The 15,045-nt window shown below is 42.0% G+C and overlaps 1 protein-coding gene across 1 annotated transcript in view; it reads left to right on the forward strand.

The window, feature by feature from the left end:
- Positions 1-774: 774 nt before the first annotated feature.
- Positions 775-15,045, forward strand: part of LOC123498164 (nephrin-like) — a 64,701-nt gene continuing 50,430 nt past the window's right edge. Inside the window, 4 exon segments of the mRNA XM_045245332.1 lie at positions 775-852; positions 3,496-3,603; positions 3,991-4,060; positions 9,623-9,682. Of these exon segments, the coding sequence (XP_045101267.1) occupies positions 775-852; positions 3,496-3,603; positions 3,991-4,060; positions 9,623-9,682 (316 nt within the window).

The raw sequence follows: 15,045 nt of genomic DNA on the forward strand, positions 1-15,045 counted from the left end.
CCCCCTCAAAAAAAATGTTTCAGACACACCCATAAATTTTGCTAGCGCTTTTAACATGTCTTACAGTTTTATATCCATTAATTTGTGTAATGGCTCCCGTCCACACTCAGCTGGCATGTCACGCCGGGGAACAGGCGACCAAATTACTTGAAAGAGAGAGAGAGAGAGAGAGAGAGAGAGAGAGAGAGAGAGAGAGAGAGAGAGAGAGAGAGAGAGAGAGAGAGAGAGAGAGAGAGAGAGACAGAGAGAGACCCAAACAAAAAACAGACAAAAAATAACACACACACACACACACACACACACACACACACACACACATCCAACAAGCTAACCAACCAGACAGACAGGTAGACATGTAGCCAGAGAAACAGCCAACCAGAAAGATAGCCTGCCAGACAGACACTGAATCAGCCAGACATACAGCCAGCCAGACAAATAGCCGACCAGACAGATAGCCAGACAGACACCCAGCCAGACAGAGAGCCAGGCAATGGGTGTTCATATAATTTTAGAATAAGGAAGACGTGTTTCGGTTTGCGTCCCTTATGAAGATCTCTCTGATGTTGCCTGGGTGATCATTTACTAAACAATGGTGTAGACAACAGAGCTCCGAAGAGGCAAGTGGCATAATGGATGTAAATAAGGTCCTTCGGGTTAGCATACGCCGAGGAGAAGTGATGAGTCCATTATGGTAAAATTAAGTTTAAAAGGAAAAGTAGGAAATTGGTCCTTAAAATAATAGTGTGGTGGATGAAAGGAATACACTTGACCACTATGTACAACCCCAAGGGACGTCTCTGGTACCTCATGGACTCACAGTCACCGTTGAAACCCACGTATGACAACCTTCAGGTCATATTTTTTCTCTCCCTCTCTCTTCTTTTCACCCCGTCCCTGGCAACCGTTCCCAACTTTACCGTTTGCTCGCTTGCTCGCTCACGCTCTCGCTTGCTCGCTCACTCTCTCGCTTGCTCGCTCACTCTCTAGTTTCCTCGCTATTTGTCTTGAAAAAAGTCTAAACTATTTCCCCGGCAAGACTCGCCTTCTTGCTGGCCGGTAATTGCCTCATCACTCCCGCGGCGACACATTGCTCAATCTGCCAAAAGTCTTCCTCTCTCATTATCTTCTTTGGCAGGCGGCCGTCATAAGGTGGTGTCAGAACCGTTCAACGACAGGGCTATAGTCTCTCTCTCTCTCTCTCTCTCTCTCTCTCTCTCTCTCTCTCTCTCTCTCTCTCTCTCTCTCTCTCTTTTCAATTATCCCATTTTTTTTTCGCCTCCCTTTAATTCAGCCTCATCCCACTTTTGCAAGTCTTGTATTTAATTACTCTGCTTCGTCTTCTTTTTTTTCTTTCTTTTCCTTTCTCTTCCGTTTTTTTTTTTTTTTTTGCAAAATAGTATTTTTATCTCTGCCTGTCTCTCTTTTGTCCTTCCTCTTTTATCTAATTTTTTTCTTTTACTTTTTCTGTTTTTGTAAGACAGGATTCTCTATCTGTCTGTCTCTCTTTCTTCCTTCCTCTTTTATCTTTTCTTTATCTGCGTTTCTTGTTTCCTCCGTATGAGTTCTATTACCAGCCCCGCCTGCCATTGCTCGCCTGTGTCCTCCTCTCTGACATTACCTTCCTCTCTGTCACGCAGGGCTTCCTTTCTTGCCTCTCCTTTGCTCGCTTTTACGCACTTTCTCCTCCCTCTCACTTCTATCTCGCTCCTTTCCTGCAGGTTGTTTTCACTTTCCCAGCCGTGCCCTACCTTCTTGACAAAATACTGCGCTGATAAGCTCAACATATCGGACACTGACTGCTGTTTACTTTACACGTGCCTTGCGTAATATTCTGTAATTCGTAAGTGGAAGTGTCACCTCGGGTTATGTTTGAGGCGTAAATTTAATTAATAGTTGATATTTTATATCAAACGGAACAATTATATTTCCGTGTGCCGAGCGAGTGTTACCAGCAGCTACATGTATACCGAAGTGTTCAAAGGATAATTGCCATTTCCACGAATAAGATTATTTTCTTTCCACATTGTTTTATCCGTTATCATAGTGTAATTACTTGTACAAATGTTTCGTGTTTCTCCGTTCAGGGCGTTTTCTTTCAAATCAAAATATGGCCATCAGTGAAGACTGAAGGAGAGGCACTCAGCTCATCGCGCCCCTGACCTGCAGGAGGCGGCATGCTCAGAACTCAGCCAACTATTTCGACAGACTATTATACTGAAAGAAATTTTGTCTCTTCGAAAGAGACTAAGGATAAAATCTAAATTAGTTTTCAACACTCGTCGTCAGTAGGGAACGCGTCAGAGAGCTGCGTGCTATAAGATTTTTATTGATTTGTAAGAAAAGTTATAACGGACACATTTTCCACTGCCAACGCTACCCAGGGGAGGTCATTCACCAAGCAGACGACTGATGGGGAATCCAGAGCAGCAGTTTATGGAGTCTGACTGTTTTCAGTAATATGAATCGACGCAATACCAACGCTTCTCCATAACAGAATACACAATATATTAGCATGATAATGTAAAGTGATATGAATTCTTCCCAGAAAATATTCTGAAAATATTCTCTGTACATTCTGCTTTGTGTCCAGACTAGACACTTTGGAGCACCAGCAGTAACAGCAGTGGTGACCTGGTGTTTGTGAGGACCAGCCGAGGCAACACTAAGGGTGTACTTCCCAGCAAGCAGTGATGCCCCTGCTGCTTGCCCGCTGAGGCACATGGCTTGGCTCGATGGCTAGTCGTAACCAGTTAGGGAGCAGAGGCTTACGGTAATGATGTAACTCGATTAGACACAACACAGAATCGCAGGAATCATGCACCGGGAACTTGTTACGTGACGCCTGAACTTTGACACACGGGTTTGTTGATCCCAAACGTTTCGCGAGTAAACAAACCAGAACTTCCCTATACGAGTATGGAAGGTGTCCTTTGCTAAATCGGTATGGAGAATTCACAAAAAAAATATTTTTCTCATCAGCTCAACTTGAAAAGCCATCATGTTTGGAAAATTGTGTCACGGAGCCATCAGGGACACACACGAGGACAGCTAAACGCATCACAGGAGGCTCATCACGGGAGTGCCTTTTGTCCCGGGTATAAAACAAGTAAAGCGATGCAAAACACTCAAGTCTTAAATAATATATAAATTTCTCTGTCAGTCAGAGATTAGACGTTGATTAATATTCCGAGAACATTCATCGGACAGCAACACACACACACGCACACGCACGCACACACACACACACACACACACACACACACACACACACACACACACACACACACACACACACACTTCAGCACATTCACCGGAGTGTTGAGTGTGTTCATTGTGGGTAATGTAGTATAGTGGTAGGCTGAGCGAGCGGGCACTCCAGTCACCTGGGAAGAAAGTCCTCGCTGTACCTTTTTCCTCGCTCACGTGTTTTCTTCATCCCCCACGCTGACCTTTGCCCTCACTATGAATCACTTACTTACCATTACACTTCAATAGACACCCCCTCGCCAAACTGTTCATCAGGTTGCACGCGCCGCCACCCAGCCGCCTTCCTGCCACGCCTCAAAGGATCTCATCACGCCTCACACTCTCTTAAAAGGTCAAGTCAGTGATATCAAATAGCTTCAGAATGATAAAAGTTACGTTCTCATACGAGCTTTGATATTAGTGATGCAAGTGATTCTGTCCTCTGTAAGTGATCGTTCAACTTTTGTGTGAGGGAACAAAAGTTTGCCACCTCATACCACAATCTGCAGGTATTCTAATAAATGCATGAGCATCCTCCCCACGCTCTCACACACACCCACATACACACAGCTACATCCACTCAGCCACACCCATCCACCTATCCACACACACACACACACACACACACACACACACACACACACACACACACACACACACACATGGGCGCACGCAGGCAGGAGCATCATATTTTCACAAACAGGAAGAAAAGATCCAACGTGAGAATCCTCAAATACCTCACAGCCTCCGGACCTCCTCATGTCGGCGCAATATTCAGATTCTTCAAAGGGAATTCAGACTTTGGACGTTGCCGGTAATACGTAATTTACGACGAGGAGAAATGAAGTTCTCAGGGGCCACTCTCGAGCCGCCAACTGAATGGCTCATTCTGGAAGAGAACAGAACGCAGCTTATAAAACAGGAACACACGCACACGCACGCACGCACACACACACGCACACACACTTACACACACACACACACACACACACACACACACACACACCGCGTAGTGTAGTGGTTAGCACACTCGGCTCACAACCGAGAGGGTCCAGGTTCGAGTCCCAGGAAGCGGCGAGGCAAATGAGCAAGCCTCTTAATGTGTAGCCCCTGTTCACCTAGCAACAAGTAGGTATGGGATGTAACTTGAGGGGGTTGTGGCCTCGCTTTCCCGTGTGTGGAGTGTGATGTGGTGTTGGTCCTACACGAAGAACGGTCCATAAGCTCTGAGCTCGCTCCTTAATGGGTGACTAGCAGACAACCGTGGTGAATTACACACACACACACACACACACACACACACACACACACACACACACACACGGCCCGGTAGCTCAGTGGTTAGAGGGTTGGCTTCACAAGCCAGATGACCGGGGTTCGATTCCCCGGCCGGGTGGAGATATTTGGGTGTGTCTCCTTTCACGTGTAGCCCCTGTTCACCTAGCAGTGAGTAGGTACGTGATGTAAATCGAGGAGTTGTGACCTTGTTGTCCCGGTGTGTGGTGTGTGCCTGGTCTCAGGCCTATCCAAAGATCGGAAATAATGAGCTTTGAGCTCGTTCCGTAGGGTAACGTCTGGCTGTCTCGTCATAGACTGCAGCAGATCAAACAGTGAATTACACACACACACACACACACACACACACACACACAAAATTCAATTCACCTTATTTGTTTATTGACCACAAAATTATAATAGTATATATAACTCATTAAAACTTTCTTCATAACAACCAGCGCAAAAAGTAGACAAGACTTGGAAAACATGCAACTTATTTGTAGTCCAACACAGAATATCTTACCATTATAAAAGTAGTGTACCTCCTGCACTTTAGATAAAAACATATCCTTAAATTGCAATTATGTAAGCACATTAACTATAAATTTCAAACAAAAGCGCGTTTTTCAATAAAACACAAGCTTCCAACATAAAACCATTTTCACACATCCTGTGCCCATACCATTAAATGAAAAAAAAAAAAAATTCCATAGACAAATAAAACTGACTAAACCACATCTAAACTACAAAGTTATAAGACTCATAAAACAAAGGAGAAATAAAGGCTAAAACACATGAACACTAAAAAAATATCAAACGAAAAAGTCAAAAACATAAACAATAAAAGAAATATCGATTGAAAAAGTAAAATCCATAAACACTAAAAGAAATGTCAAACGAAAAAGTAAAATACATGAACACTAAAAGAACTGTCAAACGGGTAAGAATCGACAAAGACCAAGGGAAAACTATAAAGTTATCATACATTAAAGAAAAGATACCATACCAGCTGCAGGAAAAGTAACATGTCTGTGTAAACCGTGACACACACACACACATATGCACATGCACGTATGTATATTATCCACTTATCTTTTAACTTCTTTTATATAATCATCGTTTACTCGAGGAAAATGAAACACTTTCTGGGAGACCATCAAGTATATTTCTGCATCACTCATCACCACTGATCCTCCCAAGCTTCACATGAGCCTGAGAGAAAAGGTGACGTCCATCACACACCAACATGTGGAGATCAACAACATCGTCAAACCAAACCACCCACCATCACTACCCTCAACGACCACCATCATCACCACCATCACCACCACCATCACCGCATCGCCACCACCGCTGCCTGGCGTCACCACTACCCTCGTCCCGCAGCACAAAAGGTCACTCAGGCGGCGGCGGGCTGCGTGCTGGCCGGTAATATCTTGTCAGCCGGGAGGACCAGGGTTTTTTGGTGTACAAAAATATCCTTTTCCCTGGACCTGAAGGACGCCCCGCCCCGTAGTAAGTAGTGTTGGCTTATTTGAAAATATAAACATTTTCCTCACCCGCCGACAAAAAAAAAAAAAAAAATAAATAAATAAATAAAAAATAAATAAATAAATAAAATGAAATAAAATGCTAGTAGAATGGAAGCACTCTAAAGTGCACAACATTGTACGCCAATAAAAACACAGCGTGCTATGAATTAAGTATCCGTCCCCGTGTCAGTGGCGTGGAGCAATTCTCAGGCCATTTCCAGCCATTACAAACGGGAAAATGAAACAAGCGTCACGCGAGGCTGATCAGAGGGATGCGCCGAACCTACCGCTGTGCTCCAAAAAAGGTTAAAAGTGCAGAGGTGTGACGCCCTCCCCGCGGGTGGTGAAGGGGCGCGAAGCACACCACGGCGGTCATCAATATTCCTGACGGACGGTAATCAGAGTGCCAGGCAGTCTATGCGAACTACAGCGAGGCTGAGACTAATAACCGATGATTAATGAGATTTCTCCCTGCAATTATGATGGTTCGTCAGAAGCCTGGCCGCCAGGTCGTCCTGCGCACAGCTTGAATACACGGAGAGCCGCCACTAACTTTTGCCAGGGCCTCCTTCCTCCCCAGCCTGCCCGCCGCCGCTCCACACAATGCTGAACAAGATAAATTACCAACCTGCGCTCAAAACAGTACCATGAATATTAATTCCTTTTAGCTAATGCTTACGTGCTTCCTTTTCCTAACCTGTGAGTGATGAACTTCAGAAAGAAACAAATGAAACGTATTTGCACCGCATTACACCAAGATAATGTAGCAAATCTAATGAAAGAAGATGGAAAAAGAAAAGAAAAAGTGCACCACATCAAAATGAATTTTCATCATCTCGTCATAAAGCTCTGTTATTGCCACACATTATGCTGTCCTGGAATGCTTCCTATCTTGTTGAACGTTTATCAGCTTCACCGGAGCACACACCGCCTGCCTCAACATCTGCAACACACCAGGGCACGGCACGGTATAGCACGGCACAGCACGACATGGCAGATCACAGGAAATAAAATAAAAAAACATTAGAGGACAGTAAGTTGACCTTCTAATGAAATCTTCAGAAACCCAAAAGTCATAAAGAAATCATAAAGACAAAAATATGAAGACAAACAAACAGACAATAAACATAAAGACAAAACTCACAGAACAAAAGAGTCATAGACAAAAAGCTCAAACATACAAGCAAAGACAAAAAGTATACAGAAAAAATATACAAATACTAGAAAACATGTAAAAAACAAAGAAGCAAATGATACAAGCTTACTGAAAAGGAGCATGGAAAAAAAACAAAGGTAGAGAAGCAAGAAAATAAACACAAATAAACAAACAAATAGATAAATACACAATCAAATAAGATAAAACACACAAAGAAAGACAAACACCAAGGAATTATGCATAACACTCTCATTACGGAGCTTGGCAAGGACCAACGGACATCCCTCGACCACGACACAGCATAAAGGAAACACTAAACCCCGTGTACAGGTAAACAGATTAAGACGGATGCACGTGACTAATTTAAGCAATAACGTAAGCTCGACCAGCACACACTGAGGAATCACGTCAGGAACACGGAATGATAAGGAGAGGAATGGAACACGTTGCTCTTCTTTAAAGGAATATCTGACTGCTAGACAAATATTTTACTTTCTTATGAACAGAAATCATAGACTCAGCCCTCTGTGTCCCTTGCCCCTTGATAAATATGTGGGCTAAGTCTTCTATAATTTTCTAGAGTATTAGAAAAAAATGTTCTTTAATCAAGGAATACCTGATAATACTTTGTTCTTTTTTCCGTTGACAGAAATAACGAAACTCAGTCCTTTGTATCTCTAAAAAAGTTATAAATTTTACTGTAACATCTAAAAAGAAAATGGATAAGAAGAAAAGGTATTCTCAAGTCAAGGAACATCAGACCTTACTCTTCCTAAACTAAATCCAATCTTTCCCTTGACCATTGATAAATAAGAGCCTAAAAATCTCTAAAATTTACTGGAACATTTGAAAAGAAGATTGATAAGACAAATGTATAGTACGTCATAAGAAGACATAAGAAAGAAACCACATCTTACATAAGCGAATGAACCACTCGCCAGAAACGCCTTGAATGTTATGAGGAAAGAAGAAAAAAAGGATAAGGACGCTGGGAGGTTATGTTAGGCTTAAGATGACGGTGGGTGGACAGTCAAGTTGATTGAATGACAGCTCGGGGATGAAAAACTCAACTAGAAACGACAGAAAACGAAATGTGTTGTGCTGAGTGTCTGTGATGGAAGGGGGAATATGTATGTGTGTATGTGTGTGGGGGGGGAGGGGGGGAGCGTATGTAAGTCAAGAGTTATGTACGTATTTGAAAGGATGTTAATGTGTGTATCTTTGCAGCTTTACCTTCCTTTTACTAAGCCTCCTGACGAGCAGGAGTGACATCAGGGAATTCAGAGGATCGTTCACAGCAAATGAATAAAAGGTTACCATGAGGGGGGAAACTTGAGAAGGGACTTTCATATGAGTAACTTTCCTCTCCCCAGCATGAAAAGGTGTGACTCTTATTTTGTGGTCAAGAAATTCCGATCACTTTGTCTGCCTACCTATCTATCTAAAACGGTGTTACAGGTGAGAAAAACAAACACTATTTTGACGTAAATATACAAAAATAGTAGTGAAAGAAGAAGTCACTTTGTTTTTCGATCTATCTAAAGGATTGGTTCAGGTGAGGAAAAGAAACGCTGATATGTTGACGTAATGCAGGAAGTTGGTGGTGAAGAAAGGAAGTCATAGGACAAATGAATGAATCTTTAAATAATGCAACGTTTAGTGAAGTACAAAAAGTCATTCCCGATACAAATCTATGGATGGAGATGATTCATGGAAATCTAATAGATATTTTCATACATGAACTGCCACGTGTAGACTTGGTGGTTTCTTCCAGCTTCCTTGTATTTCTTTATGCTCTCATCCTTTAGAAAAAGTTTTTGCCTATCTGAGGGATGGAGTGAATACTATCAGTGACACAAGTATACTCGCATATCAAATATTCAACAAGGAAGTCTGGATATCCACTAGTATTCCATGCACGAAAATCAAGTAAACAATTTGAACACAGCGTCGAATAAAGGAACATAAGAACTTAAGAAAAAAAAGTGGTGTCTTTAAAAACAACAATATCTGCACATGTCAATAAAATGAATTAATGAAGATTTTATTTCAGGTCACTTTTGAAAGCTATAAGAAGTTTATGCTATTTATAACAAGCCACGGTTTATGTATGGCTGCTGACGTCAAAGACACGGTACATCAGTAACGATAAGACATAAGGAACCTACAACCTGGCACAGAGTCTCCTCTACGAGGGTTTAGGTGGAGGACAGATCTAGTTCCTAAGACATCAAGCTACACCTTCCTCAAGAACAAAATGTCCCTGTAACTCTTTATAATGAGACATTAGGCGGACTTTTACACCGCATTTTTTTTTTTTTTAATCATTTGCTACCGCTGTTGCCGCTTCTATGTTAAAATATGAAATGTGATAACCTCATTAGCTTATCTCTGACCCCACACCTTCCAGGGCCCCCCTCACCCCACCTGATTCTACTCAACGAACCTACGTATTATATTGCCCTTTCCGGTACTCTAACACCCTCCCGCCCCCTTAACCTCTTCAGTACCATAACATGTTTTCATATTCATTCTGCTTCCTATTTGGTGATTTTATATAGCTTTAGAAACTTAACTGGATATTTAAACAGTGAAGACTCTGGCCATTAATGTTGTGACTTTCATAGACCCTTGCTAATGTAAACAAAATCGTCTCATCACACCAAAAATTCATGATAAAAATGCGACTCAGTACTGAAGGCGTTAAGTAGATATTAGATTTTACAAACGTGCCGACTTTACCTTCTTCGACCACCACTTGCTTGTTTTCCGCTGGAGAAGGGAGGAGAGTAGGGAGAGCGAGGCGGTGTTGTGTTGGCGATCAGCGGCTACCAACACTGGCTAGAGAAATTTGGGCGCTGGAAAACATTCATCTCTCGTGAAGTAAAATTGTCACCCGAGCCTCTCTTGCCCATGACGGCGAGACTGACGGACAATTATGAAGCGTTTTCACTGGACAGGAACGATTTAACTTTTTCAGGCACTTATTTGAAATTCATGAAGTTTAAAGTATCGATACACATGCTTTCTCGGTTCGCATTTCCACTGGACAACAGAATCCAAGCAGTTCTTTCGTTCTTTTATTCCGTGTATTTTCTCTTCACACTGTTCTGGCTTAATAAAAAAAAAAACTCTTGTTCTAGTTGTAGTAGTTTTTGTACCGTCTCAGAAATGCAATGAGGCAGTTTCTATTCACACTTATTCTCTTATTTCAGCTGTTACAGAGTCTTGATGCAGAATACTAGGCAGTTTCTATTCACTTTATGCTGGCTTCATCAAGGTTACTTATGTTGCTTTAGTTATTGTATACCGTTTCAGATACAAAATACAAGGCAGTTTCTCTTCACACTGCGCTGACTTAATCAAGGTCACTTATTCTGTTGTTTTAGCTATTATAGTGTCTCAGATACATAATACAAGGTAGTGAGATCATTACTCTCAAGCGAAAACTGCCCTCTTGTTGAGTAGCTGACGTAAATAGTGGCTTCGGCGACAGATTATCACGGGAGACTAAAATATTTCAGGCCACCATAAAACCCAATGACGAGGAATGCGTGTTTAGGTTCTATACAGCCACTTCCCGGTAAAATAGTGCTACAATATATTACACACACACACACACACACACACACACACACACACACACACACACACACACACACACACACACACACACACACACACACACACACACACACACCACACACAAAGGGAGAGTTTTGACCACACAATAAACGCGTTTGCATTGTAAACAAATGTATGGTAAAAAATCTCTCTCTCTCTCTCTCTCTCTCTCTCTCTCTCTCTCTCTCTCTCTGTCATCCGGTACAGTAGTTTAATTGACTGTTCCATCGCGAATATAAGTGTAATCTGATAAAAAGTCCTCGGATATCACATGATTAACACTGTATTGTCTCCAAGTTGAAAAAAAACAAACAAACAAACATTATCTACCCATGGCGGTCCCTAAATGAAACATACTTAATTTCATCCATAAATTTATGTACTTAGTCTTCTTTTTTAAGCTCGCTAATGACTCAAGGCAAACAATGGTGTATCTTCCGGAGTGTTTCTTTACATCTGACTTGATGGAGTAAATGTTCCAGCTGGGATCGTGTATCGCATCACTCAAGGCTGCGCACGAGGATACTGAACCGTCACTTCTGAGCAGGGGAGCGATGCATCATCCTGGTTATTTGATTTTGTAGATTATTTGTACAGGTAAAGAAAAGATAAGAAAAAAAGAAACATAAATGCGAAATTTGTACTGCACTGTCTGTGTTAAATTTGTTTGTTGAACCTGTGTTTCAATTTCTCTCTCTCTCTCTCTCTCTCTCTCTCTCTCTCTCTCTCTCTCTCTCTCTCTCTCTCTCTCTCTCTCTCTCTCTCTCTCTCTCTCTCTCTTATACAAAGGTTAGTCTAGAATCAAACATAAACTATATACATGTATGCTTTTCGCAATATTGGGTGACAGATAAATACAATATTTTTTTCAAATTCTCTCTCTCTCTCTCTCTCTCTCTCTCTCTCTCTCTCTCTCTCTCTCTCTCTCTCTCTCTCTCTCTCTCTCTCTCTCTCTCTCTCTCTCTCTCTCTCTCTCTCTCTCTCTCTCTCTCTCTCTCTCTCTCTCTCTCTCTCTCTCTCTCTCTCTCTCTCTCTTTCTCTCTATCTATCTCTATCTCAGTTTCGTGGAAATGTAGGCATTCATACATACATATTTCAAAGAACAACATTTCAAAACTCCAATACCTTTTCTGAACAAAATGAACAAGGTCACCAGACGACCATTTTGAAAAGGCGCGGATGGAGCGACTGCCTGAACGATTTCCTTGCTGTGACAATAGAGTTAACTTTTTCTTCCTTTTGTGAGAAGCGTCATGCATCTGAGGGCGAGACAAAAGAACAAAAGGACGCTGTTGGTTTAATTTAATATGAGGACCCACTTCTTATTAACCATCCTCCTTCCTCCTTCCATTGATAAACGAGATTGACACTGCGGAGTCAAGTAAGAACAAGGCATTAACACCATTAACACCAAGCGGGGCACACCAACTATCACTCCGGACGAAGAAAAATGACCTTAACCCCTTCAGTACTGGGACGCATTGTTACCTTGAATTTGGGATAAGATTAGACGGTTTTATTGACAATAGGAAAGGTCTATGAAGGTCAGATGATTAATGGCTAGAGTCTTCACTAGTATTTCAATCCCTACATAAGTTTCTGAACCTGTATAAAATCACCAAATACTGAGCAGAATGAATATGGAAACGCATCATGGTACTGAAGGGGTTAACACCAAGCCGAGCACACAATGAAGAAAAATATCCTTAAACTCGCCTTCCTCTACTTTCTCCTCAATACCTTCCACCAACTGCATCTCTACGCCTGTGAGTCCGTAAAGCAGTCTCCTCATTATAAGACTCAGTTAAAATGAAATATCACGAACTGGTTGACTGTCACGTAGAGCGATGTAGGGCAAAGCACAGTAAATAGGGTTATCGAGATGGATGTAGTCGTAAATTTAAATCTACGAGAGAGAGAGAGAGAGAGAGAGAGAGAGAGAGAGAGAGAGAGAGAGAGAGAGAGAGAGAGAAGGAGGTGCAGCGTCCGGCATTATAAACCCCGAGAACTCATTTTGCGGCGAGACACGACCAAATCTGGCCAAACGCACCTCAACATAAGCGACGTGGAAAGTCTTACGGCGCACGCACTAACTCGAGAGAGACTTAAAAGTGTGATATATATACTGGGAAACCATGAGCTGCCTTAGGTGGGTGGCTCAGGAGAGGATGTGTGCAAAAAACTCGGAAGGGGAGCAAGAACTAGTGAAAAAGATATATCAAGTGTATACTCCCATGTGAAAAGTAGGAGGAAAGGCAAAGAGTAAGACTGAATGAATGAGGGGCAAAGGCAGGGCAGGGAAGGGAAGGGAAAGGAAGGGAAGAGAAGAGAAGGCAAGGGAAAGCAAGGGCTGGAGAAGAGAAGGTTAATGCAAGAGTAAAGTTGGGGGCGGAGAGCAAAATGAACGAAAAAAAACTGGACAAAAAAGAGAAGCAAGAGAGAGAGAGAGAGAGAGAGAGAGAGAGAGAGAGAGAGAGAGAGAGAGAGAGAGAGAGAGAGAGAGAGAGAGAGAGAGAGAGAGAGAGAGCATGACTGGTGGCAGGGAGAGAACTGAATGAAGAGGATTCTAGTTCAAAAAGTAAAAGAAAAACAAGAGTAGAAAGGACAGAGATTTACATACAGGAATGGAACGGCAGAGGAAACCAAGACTAAGAAAAGAACGGAATGAAGAAACTGAAGAAAGAGGGATAATGGAAGGAGGAGGTGAGAGAGGCAAGAACAACAGAGCAGAAGTGAATGAGGACAAGGAAACAGGTGAAAATGTTTAATCAGAGCAACACGTGGAGAAAAAAATATACAAACAGGAAGAAGGACAAGGACTCGTGAAAGGTCGTCTCTGAAATGAAATATAGAAAAAAAAAGAGAGGTGTATATAAATAATGGTTCAGAATTAGTTAAGGAACCTGGCGCCTCTGTGGACTTGCTAAGTAGGAAGCGGCCTCCATCAGCCTCACGAAGTCTTTTTCATCATTATTATTATAGACAGAAGGGAATAACAGGAAGGAAGAAAAATATACATGAAAACTCAGGCAATAGGAAAAAAAAATACTTCAGCTTAATCATATTTCATAGCGATCATACATACCAGTCATCTGCCATCCTCTTTCATTCTTCCTTTCCTTTCCCTTACCTATACACATACTTCACACATACATACATACGTGCACACATACACATCAATCTCCAGGAAATAATGTTGACTTAAAGAAAAAAAAAAAAAGAGCCCGAGGAATCGACACAAAATATCATGATGGCTTTATGAGAGAGAAAAAAATAAAGCTTAAAACCAGAAAGCTTTCCTCTGATTTAATTATCTGAACTCGGAAATTACCTTCTATTATGATATGAGAGAAAATTTTAATAAATCCACTAAAAATATTCAAGGTCTTGGGTAAATTATTTGGAATGAAAACTCCTCCTCCTCCTCCTCCTGCTGCTGCTGCTGCTGTTGCTCCTACGCCGAAGGATGCAGTGGACGGAATAATGTGGCAACAACTCAGAGGAAAAGAATAATGACAGCTGTGGAGAAACAGAAGCGGAATAAAAATGGAAAGAAAAATACAGACACCGTGAGAGCGTTAGAGAACCAGCAACACGAAAAAAATAAGATACACAGACGCTGGAGAAAATAAACTGAATGGAATGTGTCCCGTATTGATGAAGAGAGAGGCTGAGAGAGAGAGAGAGAGAGAGAGAGAGAGAGAGAGAGAGAGAGAGAGAGAGAGAGAGAGAGAGAGAGAGAGAAAACATAAACAAAATCTAACTCGTTTACTATTCTGTTGTTCCAATCCTTCTCTTCCTCCCTACTCTTCCCCACCTTCGGGCGATATCCGCTATTCTGTGAAGGTTATGCACGAGTGACCCTTTGCTATCTTCACTCTTCACTGGCAGGTCGTTGCGTCACCTCGTCATTCCACCTCATGTTTCTGCTGGTGCTGCTGTTGTTGTCGTTGTTGTTAATGTTGTTGTTGTTGTTGTTGTTGTTGTTGCTGTTGTTGTTGTTGTTGTTGTTGTTGTTGTCCTCGTCGTCGTCGTTATTTCTACTGCTGCTCTTATTCTTTTGTTGTTGTTGCTGTTGTTGTTGTTGTCCTTGTTGCTGTCGTCCTCCTCCTCGTCGTCGTTATTTCTGCTGCTGCTCTTATTCTTTTAATGTTGTTGTTGTTTTTGTTGTTGTTGTTGCTGCTGTTGCTGTTGTCGTTGTTGTCCCTG

This window comes from Portunus trituberculatus, chromosome 47 (assembly GCF_017591435.1).
Source record: "Portunus trituberculatus isolate SZX2019 chromosome 47, ASM1759143v1, whole genome shotgun sequence".
NCBI classification, from domain to species: Eukaryota; Metazoa; Arthropoda; class Malacostraca; order Decapoda; family Portunidae; genus Portunus; species Portunus trituberculatus.